Here is a 21356-nt window from a genome sequence, read left to right on the forward strand (position 1 = left end):
GTCAAGTTAATATAAGTCTAAATCAAAAGTATTTAACGCTCATATAAACGAAAATTATTATAACTGTAGATTTTTAAAAATTAATGCACACAAATTGTTTCATTAAATTTGTATTTTATCGCCCTCATTTTCACAAGGACAGGAACAGCTGCTTTTGTTTATACCGTTGTTAAACATGGCGTCGTCGAATAGGGATAAAAGAAGGGGCGAATTAAAGAAGAAAATGTTAGACGATGGGACTCTTAGTAAAACAGAAACTAGTACAGTTCTGTCTACAGGCTGCTCAAGTCCCGAGTTTTCATTACCAGAATCTGTAAAGATTACATCAAAAGTACCTACACCTGAACCAGTTTATGATGAACCTGTTCTTTCCGAATTAATAATAAAATCGTAAGTAGTATGTTAGGACCTATTCGTAAGTAAGTAAGTAATAATATAATACTAGATCTAATTATTTACTAATTACTAAGCTAAGATACCAGACTAAGTAGATTAATAAGTAATAACTAAGTATTTTTCAAATTATGTAACTAGAAATCTAGATCTACTTAATCAGACTTAATGGAGGCGAGCGAGTTGACGAGATTCCTTCCATAATGTTGTTGTCATGGAATAAAAACGTGCTTTTTAGATTTAGACCGTAAAAAAAAATAAAAAATAAAAACTTAAGCCTAAAATTAATTTAGAAATTTTATATTTTTAGAATAAATGCTATAAAAGTTGCAAATCCAGAGAACTTGAAAATAATTTGTTGAGTTTAGGCTACATTTCTATTTATTTTCATCAAGCCTAAGTTATAACCGGATGTTTCACTTTCGTAAGACAAATATTGATTGGCTGTACAGTAACTTAGTGATCGATAACTATTTGTTTACAAAACTTTGCAGATCAAGTTTTTAAATAAATATGCAAATTTAAAACCCCATGACCTAGTTTTCTATTTTTAGCTTACAATGTGTACAATAAAATCAATGGCGGCCTATCCAATAGCAGGATGCCATTGTTTATGTCGCCATTACACGTGAAAACCAAATTGTTTTTGCTTTTTTTTAAATTTTTATTTAGTTACCGAAAATATTATAAACATCAAATACATCTAATCTTTAGTAAAGTCCGAAAAAAACCAGACAGACAGGATTTTATAACCATATTAATTGTAACTACTCTGTGCATGATTTTTAAATGAATTTATACACCTCTCAAATACCTTTGAGACTTTTCTCGCTCGTGTCCATTGAATTGGTTCTAGCTAGATCTAGTCTAGTTTAGTACTTTTTAGTACTAGATCTAGATCTAGATCGGTAATCTATCGTTTTAGGTACGTAAAATCGCCCGCGACTAGTAATGTGAAAAACAGGTGATTCCTTAAATTTTAATAATTATTTCACATTTCGAGGAGGATTTATGTTTTGAAAAATACAAAAATGTTTCCTTCTTTCATTTATGTACCTGTTTTTAAACAATTGAATTAAAACTTTTCAATAATAAATGAAGACTAGTGATGTTTCCAACAGATGCAACCATGCTCATTTACTATAGCAGCCATCTTGTTAATTTCTTTTATTGCAAACTTATAGCGCGAGATTCAGGGGGAAGCCACTCTAACTTACATATGGCAGCTTTTTATATAGCAAACCTTACTTGCAAACACTGCTGTTTAAAGTTAATTTCTTGCCTATATTGATATATTTAGCCATTGATTTAGGTTTATTATTCATTTATCTACAATATTATACACAAATATATCACAATATACTTCTATTAAAGCCTTGACAATGCGGTAACTTTTTCGTACATTACTAGCCGCGGGCGTTTTTACGTACCTAAAACGATAGATTACCTCTAGATCTATTATCTAGAATCTAGATCCTAAGAAGTGTAAGAAAAGAAGTAATAAGAAAGGTAAAGATTGATAAAGATTCCTCTCCTTTTTAGTTACAATAGTTGATTTGAATAGTTTGACCTAACCAATCATGTTTATCATAACGATCCATATTCCATTGGGCTTGGGCAGATAAAGTTAGAGTTCATATGTATGTTTAAATAAAATAGTTAATGTTTCTTAACCTTGGCATATGAATATGAGCGGATAATATGGTCAGCACCATGCCCAACCACCTTTAATTTTCCTAAAGTGAGTTAGGTGCTCATCAGAGCTGGGTACACTGACTTAACCCTGGATTTGAACTCTAGAATTTTAGGTACGCAGTCCAGCACTCTACTGGTAAGCCACACCATCCCAGAGCCTTAGTAAAAAAGTTTATTTAATATAGTGGGGTCTAGAATAACATACACAAAATCTAACTCAGAGTTTCTTCCAGGCATCTCTTCGGGGGGGGGGGGGGGGGGGAGGGGCAAAAAAATTTGCCCCCCCCCCCCCCCCCCCCCCGAACGAAATGAAATTTATATAATTTATATAGAAAATATATACTTTTAACAGTGTCCACCCCCCGAAGAAAGTCTACCGCCCCCCTGAAAATTTCAAGTGCCCCCCCCCCGGAGAAAAAAGTCTGGAAGAAACACTCACTGATCTAGCTTAATCTACATCTGGAGATTTTAGATCTAGCATTACTATTAGTGTATTAGCCTACAGTTAAAATATCTGTACAAACTTTTTACTTAACGATTAAATAGAAAATTATTTACTGTTTTTAGTTATATTGGAGAAAAATCTAAAGGTCTTTTTGAAGGGGAAGGTGAGGCATATTTTCACAGTGGACATTATTATCAGGTATAATACATCATAAAATGTTTATTTGTTAGAAATTTAAAATTAAAATGTACACAGATCCATATCTAGATGTACAACTCAATAATTTTTACTCACCCTTTGGGCATTATAAGAATTATTTTCAAAATTTAAAAAAAAACTCTAATTACTCACTTAGTTATTCAAGATCAAACATGTTTCATTACTACTTTAGTTTAGATTATTTTTTTGTTAATTTATTTTCAATTGATAAAATTACAAAAACTCAAATCTTTATTTAGGGTATGTTTTCACAAGGCCAAATGCATGGCAGAGGTACTTATGTGTGGAATGATGGAGTTAGATATGAGGTTTGTACTCTCTCTAAGAGTAAATTATTAGGCTACTAGCGTACTCCGCCCATGTGTTGCTACAATCTAGTCCTTTTCAGAATGATGCAACATTTGATAATGTCTTCATCAACATCTCAGTAATTGTGTATTTTTGGTTGCATGACCTTGTTTTCTAAAATGGTGGTATTTAAATGTAAACAAAGCCAGCAGGTAGGGTTTAGTGCACGTTAATCACCCTCTGAAATAGTAAAGTAAAGCTACCCTCTGGGATGGCCCATGTGTCAGGGGCATCACAGGGCACTCCTAGGAGACACCGAGTATACTATTGTAGGAGTTCTCAGTGTTGAGCTTGGTTTGTTTTAATCAATGAATGTCATGTGTCACCAAGTTCTTATTGTAGGGTGATCTTTAAAATGAATGTAGACACCATAATGCTCACAGGAGCCCGGGCGCTGTAGGTCACTTGACCACTGGTGGAGCGACAGACACGCCTGATTCAATTTTCTCAACAATAAGAGCAGTCTATTGTATCTATGATGTATCACACACTTTAAAGCAAAAGTAGGTGCAATAATGCTCACTGGTGAGACCAAAGCACCAGAGGACGCTCCTGATTTGATTTAGTGAATGATTTTTTGTTATTACTTACTTTTAAATTGGTGTAACCTTAAAAAAATTAGTCTAAATTTTCATTTTAATGTTTATACAATAGGGAGATTTTTCTGAGAACCAAATCACAGGTAAAGGAGTCTACACTTGGCAAGATGGAAGGTAAATCTATTCTATTGTAGATATATTCTTAAATTTACATTTTGTAACTGAACAGTAATAGTCTTTATTTTAACATCAAAGATCATGAATAATAGCTATTGACCCAAGTGTGTGGTGTGCCTCAGGGTTGATCTAAGTGTGACAACACCTGACATTGGTTAAGAAGTTACTACTAATATAATAATATACTACTTATAAAATTCCAAAAATGTCCATTACTCCTAGTGTCTCTTGGGTGCCTTTTAATGATACAAAGCACAGTCTACCTTCTAGCCTTTAAGCATTATGCACTGCGACATAGAGCACCATATGCTTATGAATGTCAAAGATTGCTGTAACCACTATAGGTATAATGAGATGAACTAGCTACATTGATAAATTGAGTTGTACAAAACTAACTGAAGATTTAAATCTGGACTGCTATTCTACTGAGGGGAGAGTTGTTCAACCCCTACCGCACATTCCTTTTCTATGTTCTAGAAAGTAAACTTAATGGTATGATGTTTATTTTTATCCTGTATAGCAACACAATTTAAAAGATGTTTCTAATACAATTAGGTGAATGAGCTAAAAACTATAAAAGTAACCACCCTGTAAAAACCTGTATTATTACTTAAATTTCAATTTGCCTTTATTTTCATAGTACATATGATGGTGATGTTTATAATGGAAAACGACATGGATTTGGAATCTTCACATTTGCTAACAGTCCTCTTTCATACACTGGAGACTGGGTTATGGGGAAAAGACATGGAAAAGTACAGATTTCTTTCCTCACAACCAGATATTAATTATTTTAAATTTAAAATTTTTTCTATTAAAAATACTAAAACGTATTTTTTAATCTTTTTTTTTTTACACATTAATTGCAAGTATGTCTTATATTTGACAGGGCAGGATGGATTTTGACGAGGAAGGTATATCTTACTATGATGGTGACTGGGAAAATGGGATCAAACATGGCTGGGGCATCCGTCAGTATCCCTCTGGCAATGTCTACAGTGGCATGTGGTTCAACAATGTCAGGCATGGGGAAGGTACCATGAAGTGGTTGGACAGAGACCAGTGGTATACTGGTCAGTGGGAGAATGGTATTCAGGTAACACCTTCAAGCTGTCTCTTCATAAAGTATTTCATATTAAAATCCTATTCAGTTCTTAATAGGATGAAAGAAATGTTCTGATCATATGTAGCTGCAAAAATGTCAAAAATGGTGTAATTTTGAAAAGGGAGTTTCACATTTATATGAAACTTAATTAGCCCAAACCAATTACTAAAGTGTTGGTTTTTTTTTTTTTGTTAATTTAAAAAGAAACAAGATTAGAACATTTTATGGAAGAAAAAATAAATTCTTTTAGTAGAACACATTGTTAGAAATCCTATTTTAGTTTGTCCCTGGGATAATCTGTAGATTAATTTTCATTTCTCTTTATTTTTTGCATGATGCGAAATTGCTGAATTAATGTATGTTAATTGTTTTTTCAAAGAGCAAAAGAGCATTTTAAAGAAACAATTTATATGAGTGTTTAATTTTATGATTTGGACCATTTGGTTTTAATTTTAAGTCTATTTATCTACTTTATGGGAAAAATATTTTATTATAGTATGTGTTGATATTTTTTGTTCTTGTTATTAATAATCTTTGCAATAATAAATGAATAGTAAATCATGTATGTAATACCTGTGGATATCTCTAATTTAGCATGGCATAGGTCAACATGTTTGGCTACTAAAACGCATCCATCATTCCCAATATCCTCTCCGTAACATGTATGATGGTGATTTTGTGAATGGACTGCGCCATGGCTATGGAGTATTTTATTACGCAAACGGAGCTAAATATGATGGACACTGGAAAGACAATATGAAGCATGGGAAGGTAGGATTGTGTGTTTTGAACTATCCTATGTCAATGTAAATTAATAACAAATGAGGGTTATGTGTTCACGTTTAATATGTAAATTTAGTTTTGCTTTATTTACGACTGATTTTAATATGGAAAATTCTCATTTTTGTTTTATCACAATGTTTTGTTTCAGGGTAAGTTCACATTCAAGAATGGCAGAATTTATGAAGGTGTGTTTGAAAAAGATCACATCATTGAATATCCTGACTTTACAATTGATGGAATGACTTCACCTGACTTAAGTCAGATTAGAACCAGGACTCCACTTCCTACAGGTAATGCAAACACTTTATTGGTCAACCTGTTAAAATGTAGGGAATAATTCAAAATACTTTAATATGCTAGTTCATTATAGCCTTTTTCAAATACAAAGTAGGATTACATTAAGTAAAGTACCCTTTCAAGACTTACGATACATGGGGCAGATGAAGTAGAGTTCACCAGTTTCAGTGGAGTGCCTCATGGTTGAGTCAGGTACCTATCTTCTGACACAAAAAAAAAATGAGCCTGTTTGAAGAAATCTAAGCAAGCAAACCACTGGGATTTGCAAACTGGAAAATTTTAAAACAACAGTAAAAACATTTGACATTTTCTCATTTAGACAATATAATTATCTTTCCATTGTACACACATCTCTGTCAGATAATGAATGTACCCAAATCTCTGTCAGATAATGAATGTACACACAATATTTCTGGCAGATAAAGAATGTACCAAAATCTCTGTCAGATAATGAATGTACCCAAATCTCTGTCAGATAATGAATGTACACACAATATTTCTGGCAGATAAAGAATGTACCAAAATCTCTGTCAGATAATGAATGTACCCAAATCTCTGTCAGATAATGAATGTACCCAAATCTCTGTCAGATAATGAATGTACACAAATCTCTGTCAGATAATGAATGTACCCAAATCTCTCTCAGATAATGAATGTACACACAATATTTCTGGCAGATAAAGAATGTACCAAAATCTCTGTCTGATAATGATTATACACAAATCTCTGTCCTATAATAATGAATGTACCCAAATCTCTGTCAGATAATGATTATACACAAAAATCTCTGTCAGATATTGAATATACACAAATCTCTGTCCTATAATAATGAGTGTACCAAAATCTCTGGCAGATAATGAATATACACAAATCTCTGTCCTATAATAATGAATGTACCCTAATCTCTGTCAGAATGTACCACAATCTCTGTCAGATAATGAATGTACCCAAATCTCTGTCAGATAATGAATGTACCAAAATCTCTGCCAGATAATGTCTCAGTCCACTCCAATGAGAGCAGAAACACCACAGGGCCATCCTTCCAGTTAGAGATTCCAACCCTACTGGACACCATCTCACCTGGAGACACAGACCACGAAGCCAATCAGGTGATCCATTCATTAAGCTCAAGCTTTTATCATGGAAGAAATAACATCAGTTATATCCACAATTCTTATTATATTTTTTTTTCATTTTTACTTTAGTGAATTTGGTGAAATGTATATGTTATATACAAATATATACCTATATTTTGTCTAGCTGGAAACACTTATTATGTTTTAACTATTTGGTCCAGGCATTTATAAGATCTAGTACCAAGCTTAAGCTAATAGCTTTTTTTTAGAATGCAAAATAGGTTAGTGTTTGCTTTACAACTGTACATCTAGGTTTCGGTTGCAGCATGGTCTACAGAAATGCAACAATTAGGATGTTATGCTAATTCCTCCATCCCCCCCCCTGTGTTTTTCACCTGGCAGGTACTTTACGCCATCACCCGTCATGTGACTGCACTGCGACGTATCTACAACTTCTACAGCATGCTGGGCTATGAGGAGAGTGTGGACAACACTTTTATCATGAACAAGATGCAGTTCTGGAGGTTTCTCAAAGACATTGGCCTGCACCATGACAAGTTTTCTCTCACTGATATGGACAGGGTTATTGGTGAAAGTAAGTCCACAACTAAAAATAGATCATGGGGAGGTGAAAGTAAGTTTACAAGTAAAAATAGATCATGGGGAGGTGACAACAGGAAGTCCTCAAGTAAAAATAGATCATGGGGAGGTGACAACAATAAGACCTCAAGTAAAAATAGATCATGGGGAGGTGACAACAGGAAGTCCTCAAGTAAAAATAGATCATGGGGAGGTGACAACAGGAAGTCCTCAAGTAAAAATAGATCATGGGGAGGTGACAACAGGAAGTCCTCAAGTAAAAATAGATCATGGGGAGGTGACAACAATAAGACCTCAAGTAAAAATAGATCATGGGGAGGTGACAACAGGAAGTCCTCAAGTAAAAATAGATCATGGGGAGGTGACAACAGGAAGTCCTCAAGTAAAAATAGATCATGGGCAGGTGACAACAGGAAGTCCTCAAGTAAAAATAGATCATGGGGAGGTGACAACAATAAGTCCTCAAGTAAAAATAGATCATGGGGAGGTGACAACAGGAAGTCCTCAAGTAAAAATAGATCATGGGGAGGTGACAACAGGAAGTCCTCAAGTAAAAATAGATCATGGGGAGGTGACAACAATAAGTCCTCAAGTAAAAATAGATCATGGGGAGGTGACAACAGGAAGTCCTCAAGTAAAAATAGATCATGGGGAGGTGACAACAGGAAGTCCTCAAGTAAAAATAGATCATGGAGAGGTGACAACAGGAAGTCCTCAAGTAAAAATAGATCATGGGGAGGTGACAACAATAAGTCCTCAAGTAAAAATAGATCATGGGGAGGTGACAACAGGAAGTCCTCAAGTAAAAATAGATCATGGAGAGGTGACAACAGGAAGTCCTCAAGTAAAAATAGATCATGGAGAGGTGACAACAGGAAGTCCTCAAGTAAAAATAGATCATGGGGAGGTGACAACAGGAAGTCCTCAAGTAAAAATAGATCATGGGGAGGTGACAACAATAAGTCCTCAAGTAAAAATAGATCATGGGGAGGTGACAACAGGAAGTCCTCAAGTAAAAATAGATCATGGAGAGGTGACAACAGGAAGTCCTCAAGTAAAAATAGATCATGGGGAGGTGACAACAGGAAGTCCTCAAGTAAAAATAGATCATGGAGAGGTGACAACAGGAAGTCCTCAAGTAAAAATAGATCATGGGGAGGTGACAACAGGAAGTCCTCAAGTAAAAATAGATCATGGAGAGGTGACAACAGGAAGTCCTCAAGTAAAAATAGATCATGGGGAGGTGACAACAATAAGTCCTCAAGTAAAAATAGATCATGGGGAGGTGACAACAGGAAGTCCTCAAGTAAAAATAGATCATGGAGAGGTGACAACAGGAAGTCCTCAAGTAAAAATAGATCATGGGGAGGTGACAACAATAAGTCCTCAAGTAAAAATAGATCATGGGGAGGTGACAACAATAAGTCCTCAAGTAAAAATAGATCATGGGGAGGTGACAACAGGAAGTCCTCAAGTAAAAATAGATCATGGGGAGGTGACAACAGGAAGTCCTCAAGTAAAAATAGATCATGGGGAGGTGACAACAATAAGTCCTCAAGTAAAAATAGATCATGGGGAGGTGACAACAATAAGACCTCAAGTAAAAATAGATCATGGGGAGGTGACAACAGGAAGTCCTCAAGTAAAAATAGATCATGGGGAGGTGACAACAGGAAGTCCTCAAGTAAAAATAGATCATGGGGAGGTGACAACAGGAAGTCCTCAAGTAAAAATAGATCATGGGGAGGTGACAACAGGAAGTCCTCAAGTAAAAATAGATCATGGGGAGGTGACAACAATAAGTCCTCAAGTAAAAATAGATCATGGGGAGGTGACAACAGGAAGTCCTCAAGTAAAAATAGATCATGGGGAGGTGACAACAGGAAGTCCTCAAGTAAAAATAGATCATGGGGAGGTGACAACAGGAAGTCCTCAAGTAAAAATAGATCATGGGGAGGTGACAACAATAAGTCCTCAAGTAAAAATAGATCATGGGGAGGTGACAACAGGAAGACCTCAAGTAAAAATAGATCATGGGGAGGTGACAACAATAAGTCCTCAAGTAAAAATAGATCATGGGGAGGTGACAACAGGAAGTCCTCAAGTAAAAATAGATCATGGGGAGGTGACAACAGGAAGTCCTCAAGTAAAAATAGATCATGGGGAGGTGACAACAGGAAGTCCTCAAGTAAAAATAGATCATGGGGAGGTGACAACAATAAGTCCTCAAGTAAAAATAGATCATGGGGAGGTGACAACAGGAAGACCTCAAGTAAAAATAGATCATGGGGAGGTGACAACAATAAGTCCTCAAGTAAAAATAGATCATGGGGAGGTGACAACAGGAAGTCCTCAAGTAAAAATAGATCATGGGGAGGTGACAACAATAAGTCCTCAAGTAAAAATAGATCATGGGGAGGTGACAACAATAAGTCCTCAAGTAAAAATAGATCATGGGGAGGTGACAACAATAAGACCTCAAGTAAAAATAGATCATGGGGAGGTGACAACAGGAAGTCCACAAGTAAAAATAGATCATGGGGAGGTGACAACAATAAGACCTCAAGTAAAAATAGATCATGGGGAGGTGAAAGTAAGTCCACAAGTAAAAATAGATCATGGGGAGGTGAAAGTAAGTCCACAAGTAAAAATAGATCAGAGGAGATAAAAGTTATTTTCTTTTTTTTTAAAGAAGTTTTTGAAACATTTTGTTGTTTAAAGAATACTTTTAGCTAATTCACTAAAACAGGAGGAGAAAAAAAACAAGTCAGATAACATTCACTTTCACAAGCTGATATTTTAAAACCTTCTTATGTGAAGTCAAATATAGGCAGAGAGAAAAAAAATTAACTTTTTAGCTTGAAATAATCCTTACTAATATGGTTATTAAAGTATAATTCTTTTTCCATAGCATGACTGATTAAGTCATTCCAACTCTGGTGGTTAACTAAGATTTTCAAAATAAATTTGTGCTGTAATTGTAGACAGAAGTCAAATACTTGTTTCCTTCTGTAGGCTACAGCAAGTCCAAATTTGACCTTCACAATCCTTATGAGAAAATTCTACAGCGCCAGTTTATCAACTATTTGGTCATCTTAGCACACCTGGTTTATAAGAAGGAATATTATAAAAAAATGTAAGTAGTTTTTTGTTGGGTAATGTTAGCAACAAACATACAAAAAAAATTACTGTTATTTACAAGAACCATTATTATTGTTTTATAATTAGTGTTTTTATAACTCTGGAAAGAATATATTTGTGTATACTAGGAATGATCAAATGTTAAAAAGAACTTTGTTATTCAGGATGAATGGGCCACTGTTGGAGCATTGTTTTTCTCGGTTGATGACTGAAAGAATTCTTCGTTATGCCTGTTTGGTTAAAGGTATGTTTCGTGTAACTTAGAGTTGAAGCTTGTGGGATTAAAGGAAGCAACTCTACACAAATATGGAGAAATATTTTTTTTTGGTTGATAGCACACAAAAAGTAATTAAATTACATATTTTTATACACATTTAATTATAGCAACAACTTGTTAATTGTCATTACCAGGTCCACTGTATAAAGAGATTAGAAGGGCAACCAATGCACTGGTGCATATGGATCAAGCTTATGAGATTTATCAGGCCATTTGTACTCCAGCCAAGGTGAGATATTTTTAGTAACATTTACTGCTGAACTGCAATGGTATATTTCACAGGCTAGAATTGTTGATGGGAGCTAATGGTGACTTCTCAATCTGTTACTGGGGCTTACTGTTGTACTCCAGCCTAGATAACACAGTGGTTAATGTTACAGGATAAGCAGTCTTGAGGTCAGGGAGAGCGCAGCAATTTTTTCTGTACACAACTGTTTTTAATTGCGAGTTCTGTGTTTTAAGGAGAAGGAGAGGCCTTGAAATGTTTCTCTAAGCTGCAGTTTCCATAACAGTGACCAAACAGCTAGCACCAGGCTATGTTTACTGAAGTCAAATCACACAACAAGCCAGCTGCTGACAATGTATTAGAAATGTATTAGAAACAGAAAGTTGACTTATAAAAAGTTGGAGTTTAGTTTAGTTAGTCATTTTCAAATTAATTTTGTATTAGTGAATAATTAAGTATCCTTTTTTTTACTATTCTTTTATGTAAATCAGACAAAAATTATGTTTATTAAAAATGTAAAAACCTATGGTGTAAAACAAAGCAAATATGTTATGTTTTTCTTGTACCTAAATAATATTTTTTTTATTTTCAGAAACCTCCTAAAGAAAATGTTCTAAAAATGAGATCATTTCTGTTCTTCCTGAAGGTAATTTAATTTATATCAACCTTAAATTTAGAATCAATAATTCAGCTTTAAATTTAAAACCAACTTTAAAATTTCTCTGTTCAGTATTATAATTATATGCTTAATATTACAAAGTATGGGCTTTAAAAGTTTGTTAAAATTTCTATGAATTGTTTCAGTCATCAGAATAATCATAAAACATGTATACTAGTTGGCTTTTTAGATAGTTTACAGTTGGACATTGTTCCCATCAAAGTTTTATTCATCTCGTTTCATGCATTCACAGTGTTCCAGACTTATTTCTCCGGGGAGGGGCACTTGAAATATTCACGGGGGGGGGGAGGGGGTTAGACTTTCTTCGGCGGGGAGGGGGGGGGGGGGCGGACACTGTTAAAAGTATATATTTTCTATATAAATTATGTAAATTTCATTCGTTCGGGGGGGGGGGGGGGGGGGAATTTTACCGCCCCCCCCCCCCCCCCCCCGAAGAGATGCCTGGAAGAAACTCTGTGCATTCATATTACAGTCAATATATACAAGTTTATTGATACGCCTTTCTTTGATGCAATGTATTTAAAAACATACTTGAAGAGAAATACATTAAAGTTTGTTTACGGTTTTAAAATATTATAAAATGAAGTCTTTAAGTTTAAATTAATTTGCGTATATTTTTATAATAAATGTTACAAGAGGTAGGACTTTATGTTTTTAATAAAATATTACAGGAGATTGGGCTTGTCAATGAAGACCTGACAGCCAAGAAAGTCATTGAAATTCTCGGTGCTGACAATCCCAGGGTCTGTGATGGTGAGGGCTGTTTTAACCTGGAGTTAGAGGTAAGAAATGGGCAGGGTGAGGGTTGTTTTAATGTGGAGGGGTGAGGGCTGTTTTAACCTGGAGTTAGAGGTAAGAAATGGGAGGGGTGAGGGCTGTTTTAACCTTGAGTTAGAGGTAAGAAATGGGAAGGGTGAGGGTTGTTTTAACCTGGAGTTAGAGGTAAGAAATGGGAGGGGTGAGGGCTGTTTTAACGTGGAGAGGTGAGGGTTGTTTTAACCTGGAGTTAGAGGTAAGAAATGGGAAGGGTGAGGGCTGTTTTAACCTGGAGTTAGAGGTAAGAAATGGGAAGGGTGGGGGTTGTTTTAACCTGGAGTTAGAGGTAAGATATGGGAGGGGTGAGGGCTGTTTTAACCTGGAGTTAGAGGTAAGAAATGGGAGGGGTGAGGGTTGTTTTAACCTGGAGTTAGAGGTAAGAAATGGGAAGGGTGAGGGTTGTTTTAACCTGGAGTTAGAGGTAAGAAATGGGAGGGGTGAGGGCTGTTTTAACCTGGAGTTAGAGGTAAGAAATGGGAAGGGTGAGGGTTGTTTTAACCTGGAGTTAGAGGTAAGAAATGGGAAGGGTGAGGGCTGTTTTAACCTGGAGTTAGAGGTAAGAAATGGGAGGGGTGAGGGCTGTTTTAACCTGGAGTTAGAGGTAAGAAATGGGAAGGGTGAGGGTTGTTTTAACCTGGAGTTAGAGGTAAGAAATGGGAAGGGTGAGGGCTGTTTTAACCTGGAGTTAGAGGTAAGAAATGGGAAGGGTGAGGGCTGTTTTACCCTGGAGTTAGAGGTAAGAAATGGGAAGGGTGAGGGCTGTTTTAACCTGGAGCTAGAGGTAAGAAATGGGAGGGGTGAGGGCTGTTTTAACCTGGAGCTAGAGGTAAGAAATGGGAAGGGTGAGGGTTGTATTAACCTGGAGTTAGAGGTAAGATATTGGAGGGATTGGGAGGACTTAAACATTATCATTACTATTTTCATCTTAAGTGAGTAAAATAAAAAATACTGGATAAAATCTTATATTGTTAATGACGAAAACGTAACTTAAAACTTTCATAACATTATCAATTTCATTATAATGTCTGTCGTATTCTTGTGTTGATTTACTAATAAACTGGTCAAAAATTAATAAAATTTAGACAAAGTAATCCATTAAAATTGTGTACAATTAATTTTATTTTTATAGAATGCCAATTGACTTTGTTGAAATTTGAATATTGTTCTACAGATGACTTTCCTTATACCAATTGACTTTGTTGAAATTTGAATATTGTTCTACAGATGACTTTCCTTATACCAATTGACTTTGTTGAAATTTGAATATTGTTCTACAGATGACTTTCCTTATACCAATTGACTTTGTTGAAATTTGAATATTGTTCTACAGATGACTTTCCTTATACCAATTTACTTTGTTGAAATTTGAATATTGTTCTACAGATGACTTTCCTTATACCAATTGACTTTGTTGAAACTTGAATATTGTTCTACAGATGACTTTCCTTATACCAATTGACTTTGTTGAAATTTGAATATTGTTCTACAGATGACTTTCCTTATACCAATTGACTTTGTTGAAATTTGAATATTGTTCTACAGATGACTTTCCTTGAGTTTTTGGAAGCTCTGATCTCTTGTGCAGAAGTTTTTGTGACTGAGAAGGTCGTCCATGACCCGACGACCCCGCGCTACTCTGTTGGGACCAGTCATGAATCAAACGTGTACTCTGTCCCTGCGTCAGGCACTCACATTTCTGGGTCACGCGTCTCAACTAGGATACATAGCCAGGTTAGTAGTGGGGTCTCTTTAGTCAGGTTAGTTGTGGGGTCTCATTAGCCAGGTAGTTGTGGGGGTCTCATTAGCCAGGTAGTTGTGGGGGTCTCATTAGCCAGGTAGTTGTGGGGTCTCTTTAGTCAGGTTAGTAGTGGCTTCTCTTTAGCCAGATTGTAGTGGTTCTAATTAACCAGGTTGTAATGGGTTTCGTTTACCAGGTTGTAGTGGGGTCTCATTAGCCAGGCTAGTAGTGGCGTCTCATTAGCCAGGCTAGTAGTGGCATCTCATTAGCCAGGCTAGTAGTGGTGTCTCATTAGCCAGGCTAGTAGTGGGGTCTCATTAGCCAGGCTAGTAGTGGGGTCTCATTAGCCAGGTAGTTGTGGGGTCTCATTAGCCAGGCTAGTAGTGGGGTCTCATTAGCCAGGTAGTTGTGGGGTCTCATTAGCCAGGCTAGTAGTGGGGTCTCATTAGCCAGGCTAGTAGTGGGGTCTCATTAGCCAGGTAGTTGTGGGGTCTCATTAGCCAGGCTAGTAGTGGGGTCTCATTAGCCAGGCTAGTAGTGGGGTCTCATTAGCCAGGCTAGTAGTGGGGTCTCATTAGCCAGGCTTGTAGTGGGGTCTCATTATCCAGGCTAGTAGTGGGGTCTCATTAGCCAGGTTAGTAGTGGGGTCTCATTAGCCAGGTTAGTTGTGGGGTCTCCTTAAACAGGGAATAATGGGGTCTCATTAACTTGGTAGTAGTGGAATGTATACTATCGGTACGCCTTACAAAAGAAACATGTTTAGCATTTAATGAAAGAATTCCAGACCTCTTTAAGCCTGAATACTTACAAGTTTCATGTCCCACCAGAGCAACCATGAAGAGAAAGAAGCTGAGCCACAGACCCAGGCTACCACCCCCATACAGCCCTCCGCCACCCACAGTACCACCCAGTCTGTCACTATGTATACACCCACCGCACCCACCAGTAAGACAGAAACTGGCTCAAGGAAAAATGGGGTAGGTCTCCCCTAGATACCTCACTTAATCCTTGCCTCATTTGTTCCATATCTCTTCTCACAGTGAGTTACCTCAGTTAATCCTTATCTCATTTGTTCCATCTCTCTTCTCCCGGTTACCTCAGTTAATCCTTATCTCATTTGTTCCATCTCTCTTCTCCCAGTTACCTCACTTAATCCTCATCTCCTTGTTTCCACTATCTCTTTTCCTCCGCTACTTCTAACCAATTATTAGAAAATTTTCCACAAAAACTTTCATAAGTTCTAAGTATTGTCAACCTCCCTACATCATTACAGCTGATAATGTTTTTATCTTTTAAAATACAGAGCTTTGTAGAACCAAGTTCAATTAACCTCAGTGGTAATCAACGGCGCAGCAGTTTAAAGACAGGTAATTCATTCATTTTCAAGGCATTTTCTTGTCTGTAAAAAAATGTAATTATTCAAATTTACCTTGTTACGTTTTTTTTCTTAATTACACCATTGTTTTTTGGGTTTGGATCAGAATATTGACCTTCTGTCAATTAACCCCAGGTCATTCCCACAGGGTGGGGATAAAATTTGTACAAAATTGTATGGATTAGAACCTTATATTCCATGTGGGAAGGTGAGATGTAAATTAAAATACCCCCACCATTAAGAGTGTGTTTCTAGTTGAGATGTACATTAAAATACCCCCACCATTAAGAGTGTGTTTGTAGTTGAGATGTACATTAAAATACCCCCACCATTAAGAGTGTGTTTCTAGTTGAGATGTACATTAAAATACCCCCACCATTAAGAGTGTGTTTCTAGTTGAGATGTACATTAAAATACCCCCACCCTTAAGAGTGTGTTTCTAGTTGAGATGTACATTAAAATACCCCCACCCTTAAGAGTGTGTTTCTAGTTGAGATATAAATTGAAATGCCCCTACCATTACCAGTGTTACTTCCAGACTTTTTTTCTCCAGGTGGGGGCAGGGGCACTTGAAATATTTGGAAGGGGTGGGGGGAGAAGGACTAAAATTTCCAGGGGGACAAACACTGTTAAAAGTATATATTTTCTATATAAATTCCATTTTGTTCGGTGGGGTGGTAGACTTTTTTCGGGAGGGAGGGAGGGGGGGGGTGGCTCCGCCCCTCCTTGAAGAGATGCTTGGATGCTAGACTTTTACCTGTGTTGTGTGTGCAGGTGAGGAGACGAACCGAATCTCTGACAGCAGCAGGTGTGTGTCCGTGGCACCTCAGGTGAAATCTGTGGAGGAGATGGCAGCGGAGATGGAGGGGCATACTGGTGAAACTGCTGGAAGTGAGTGGTCTAGTGGTAGCGCACATGTTAGATACAGAGTTCATGTGTTACATGCAGGGTTCATATGTTATATACAAAGTTCATATTTTGTATGCAGGGTTCACATATTATATGCAGGGTTCATATGTTATATACAAGGCTCGTATGTTGTATACAGAGTTCATGTTTTGTATACAGGGTTCATATATTATATGCAGGGTTCATATGTTATATACAGGGTTCATATGTTATATACAGGGTTAATATGTTATATACAAGACTTGTATGTTGTATACAGAGTTCATGTTATACTCAGGGTTCATATGTTATACTGAGGGTTCATATGTTATACTCAGGGTTCATATGTTATACTGAGGGTTCATATGTTATACTCAGGGTTCATATGTTATACTCAGGGTTTATATCTTATGTACAGGGTTCATATGATGTGACACAGCTGTTGAAATGTTAACATTTATATAAAGGACTCATATTCTAGTTAATTAAACCGAAGTAATCGAGAGGCAATGTACATTTTACACACAGGGTGATATCCAATATAGAACATAAACATACGAATTCTTCTTATCACTCCTGCATCAGACGGAACGTTGGGATGTAAAAAAAACTAATATAGGAGACAACGTTTTTCTTTTTAAAATCCAATATTTAAGATGAATTACCTCCCCTATTAACAAACGAGGTTGGGTCACCAATGCATAAGGTGTAAGGAGTGGTTTAGTGTGAAGTGACATTACACAGTGTTAGATTACAATGAATAACGTATTTTTGTTTTAAAATATCCCAACTATGACCTCATACGATTACCTCATACGATTACTTCATACGATTACCTCAATCATACTACTGATCCAGTCGTTTGACTTTAAATAGAAAAAAAAACATTTACAATGGCGTCATCTGCTCCATTCAGGCTACCGAAGAGGTGGATGCTTTCTACTGGATTAAATGTCACACATCATTGAGTTGAATTTTAGGATTTTATATCACGAACTGTGTTTCATTCAGGGGAGGGGGCGGACACCAGTAAAATTATATATTTTCTATATAAATTCTGTTGTGTGGTGGGGGGTGGAGGTGTTGGTTGACGTGCTTGAAGAGGGGGTTCGGAGTAAAGAAGTCGTCGATGTCGTCGTCTCCCCTCCTGAGATGCCTGAAAAAAACTGATTGCAAGGCGGCTTCACAAACCTTGGTTCCTGCATAGAACAGGTTTTTCGATCAAATCCACCCCAATTGATTAACTGATTTTGTTTTTAGTCAGTCCTGAGCAGAGGCGTAGCGACCCTTCCCGGCGCCAGGGGACAAACTTTCAATTTGCACCCTCCCACCTCAAACTTTCGATTTGCTCCCTCCCACCTCCCTCAGACTTTCGATTTGCACCCCCTTTTAAACTTTCACTTTGTTTCTCCAACCCATATGCCGCCCCCCCCCCCCTCGCTACGCCTCTGGTCCTGAGTACGCTCTCTTGCACCAAAATACACTCATACTTAGATTGGTGATTGTGACTATAACTACAGATGTCGGTCTATCTTAGTAGAAACATCGCATGTAACTTAACACACAGAAACAACACAACTAGTAACATAGGCGGTGTATCCTGCAAGGGAAGCAACCCAAGGTTGTTTTTCCCGAAAATTATGTGATCTATTATTAAGGAAAACTAGGCGGAAATGGAAAACGGGGATGACTACTAAGACTAGTTCCCCCAGTGAAGATAGTCAATCACCAATCTTTTCAATAATTCAACACCACTCTATAATAGCTTTATGTTAAACTATACTCACATAAAAATGTAAGCACCAGCACCTGAGACTCTTAAAAAACTAGCCGTGTGCCCTGTGTCGACTGAGTATAATTTAGCACATTTGTTAGCTTCAGATGAACAAGTATAGCTTTCATTTACCGACAACTATAGCCTGTTATGTAATACGAGCCGACCCGCGGCGTATCATACGCCGCTATTTAGTTGTTGTTTTTTCTACTTTTCAGTAATTCATAATTTGTGAATTCGACAGTACCAACGCTGACACTGAAAATATTTCTTTAAAACACTATAAGTAGCTCGTTAAGGACCATAACCCCCCCTCCCCCCCTTTCCTCTCCCCCCCCCCCCCCCCCAACGTTTAAAATCGTTTCAAACTAAATTATCTGCCCCTAATAGCCGTCACGAAACCCGACTCCACGAAGGTAAACATAGCGTGAACCACAGCTCACTAAGACCATGTAGGGGTGGGGATGGTAGGGAGCGCGTTTACAGCTTGTTTTCTAGCGTCTCCCAGAAGAGAATTATATATATATAGATAGATAGATAGATACCTTCGTGAAATTCCGGAATAACTTTTTAAACAAAGTATAATCACGAACTTTTATATCACCTTCTGTTTCAGTTTGTCCGTAATCTAATTTGCAATTCTATCCCCTCTGTCCGTGTTTTGAGATAACATTACAGATTTGATTGGCACTGTCACATTTGCGCACTTAAACTGACCTCTACGTCTGCTTTCACTGCTCATGGTTGTCTGTTTATAGCAGCAGTTTACGTGGTGGTTGCCAGGCAACCAGCCAGCCGTAGTGACCAATAGTGTATTCAAACATAGGTCAAAATTAGTCTCCCCCACCCTCCACTCCTATTGATAACCCACATTGCTGATTGGGATAAATTACATAAAGTGCTAATTGGGATAAATTACATAAAATAATCACAACTTTATAATGACCACCAAATATTACAATAATTTAATCGAGTCTTGTAGATTTATATGACAAGTGATTGTCAACCAAATCTTTATACGAACAGTTACGTCCCTTACGTAACTATGATTAATCATTAATTAAGTTCTATCCATTTTTTTTAGTTATGTGCATTTTTAAGTTCTTGCCATATCTTATTTATATACATGTAGGTCCGTGTATATCATAGTTCTGAGAATATAACTAATAAATTTAAATAAATTTAATTCAGATGTATATTCACAAAAAAACGTTCCTTACAGGTCCTTTCAACAACAGCAATTTACAACATTCGTATTGTTGGATCTCACAATACCCACTCACAAAACCATTGTTGGTCCTCCCACTATATACTCCATCACAATACCACTGTTGGTCCTCCCTAAATACCCTATTACAATACCATTGTTCGGATATCTATATACCCCATCACAATACCGTCCTAGTTGGATCTCAACAATACTACCCTCTCACAATACCATTGTTGGTCCTCCCTATTTATCCCCATCACAATACCATCCTAGTTAGACCTCACCATACCCTCGCACATTACCATTGTTGGTCCTCCCTATATACCCATCACAATACCATCCTAGTTAAATCTCTCAACAATACCCCATCACAATACCATCCTAGTTAGACCTCACCATACCCTCGCACATTACCATTGTTGGTCCTCCCTATATACCCATCACAATACCATCCTAGTTAGATCTCAACAATACCCCATCACAACACCATCCTAGTTAGATCTCACCATACCCCATCACAACACCACCCTAGTTAGATCTCACCATACCCTCTCACATTACCATTGTTTCTCCATTCTTCAGCTTCAGATAACGAAGCTGCCGTCGACGAGATGCACGATGAGGAAGAAGGCGACGAAGATGACGAGCTATCCGACCTTGACCCTGAGACCAAGGCCTTCAACTTCTGGACCCACCAGATCCACATCTTCTTCGTGCGGAAATTTTTCCCCCACGCCGAACGCTATCTCAGCGTGCTGAAAGCCGAGCGCATCCGGCGCCTGAACGAGTCCAAACGGAGATCTTCCGTACTTTCCCGAGACGCGGCGGAACTTGCCGGACTCCGCTTCGAACCCTGCATCCTTGAGGAATCCCAGTTTTAGTTTTGTTTACAGTTGATACAAATCTAGATCTATATAATTAGTCAAGTGCTCCTTATAGCGCGTATACATTGCACAAATATGTTGCTATTTTAAAATTTTATATTAATTTAAATATGTTGATTTTAAAGTTTTCATTAGATTAATCAATTATTCATTGTATCAAACCAGTGGCGTAGCGAGGTCGGGTGTCACCCGGTGCGGCACTTAATGGTGTCACCCCCCCCCCCCCCCCAGAGGCGTTGCGACCCTTCCCGGGGACAAACTTTCAAATTTTCGATTTGCACCCCCCCTCAAACTTTCGATTTGACCCCCCCCCCCCTCAAGTTTTCGATTTGCACCCCCCCCTCAAACTTTCGATTTGCACCCCCCCCTCAAGTTTTTCTCTCTATATTTTGCTATTTTTTGTCTTGGTGTCACCCCCCTAAATGGTGTCACCCGGTGCGGTCCGCACCCCCCGCCCCCCCCCCTCGCTACGCCCCTGTATCAAACAATTTAGTTTGGCGTTAATAGACCACAGCATAAATTCATACAGTTTCAATTACCTATAACCTTGGTAGGATACAAACGCCATGGGGTACATTTAAAATACAAGAGTAAGCTCCTATCATAAGATGGTATTGTGTTTTAACTACTTTATAAATGGAAGTAAAGAATATTATCATGGACTAAAATTT

The 21356-nt window shown here is 37.4% G+C and overlaps 1 protein-coding gene across 1 annotated transcript; it reads left to right on the top strand.

Moving 5' to 3' along the window:
- The first annotated feature begins 133 nt into the window (after positions 1-133).
- On the top strand, positions 134-20841 carry LOC131946199 (radial spoke head 10 homolog B). Its single transcript, XM_059306851.1, has 20 exons — positions 134-390; positions 2656-2731; positions 2992-3060; positions 3755-3813; positions 4457-4571; positions 4706-4912; positions 5516-5692; positions 5853-5994; positions 6992-7110; positions 7480-7672; positions 10693-10813; positions 10983-11062; positions 11230-11324; positions 11914-11967; positions 12672-12782; positions 14359-14547; positions 15382-15531; positions 15858-15921; positions 16704-16820; positions 20384-20841. The coding sequence occupies exons 1-20, from the start codon at positions 176-178 to the stop codon at positions 20680-20682; spliced, it is 2652 nt and encodes an 883-aa protein (XP_059162834.1). The 5' UTR covers positions 134-175; the 3' UTR covers positions 20683-20841.
- The last annotated feature ends 515 nt before the right edge of the window (positions 20842-21356 follow it).

The sequence above is a fragment of the Physella acuta genome, unplaced genomic scaffold, assembly GCF_028476545.2.
Source record: "Physella acuta isolate Inbredline_101_S28 unplaced genomic scaffold, ASM2847654v3 ptg000548l, whole genome shotgun sequence".
Taxonomy (NCBI): Eukaryota; Metazoa; Mollusca; class Gastropoda; family Physidae; genus Physella; species Physella acuta.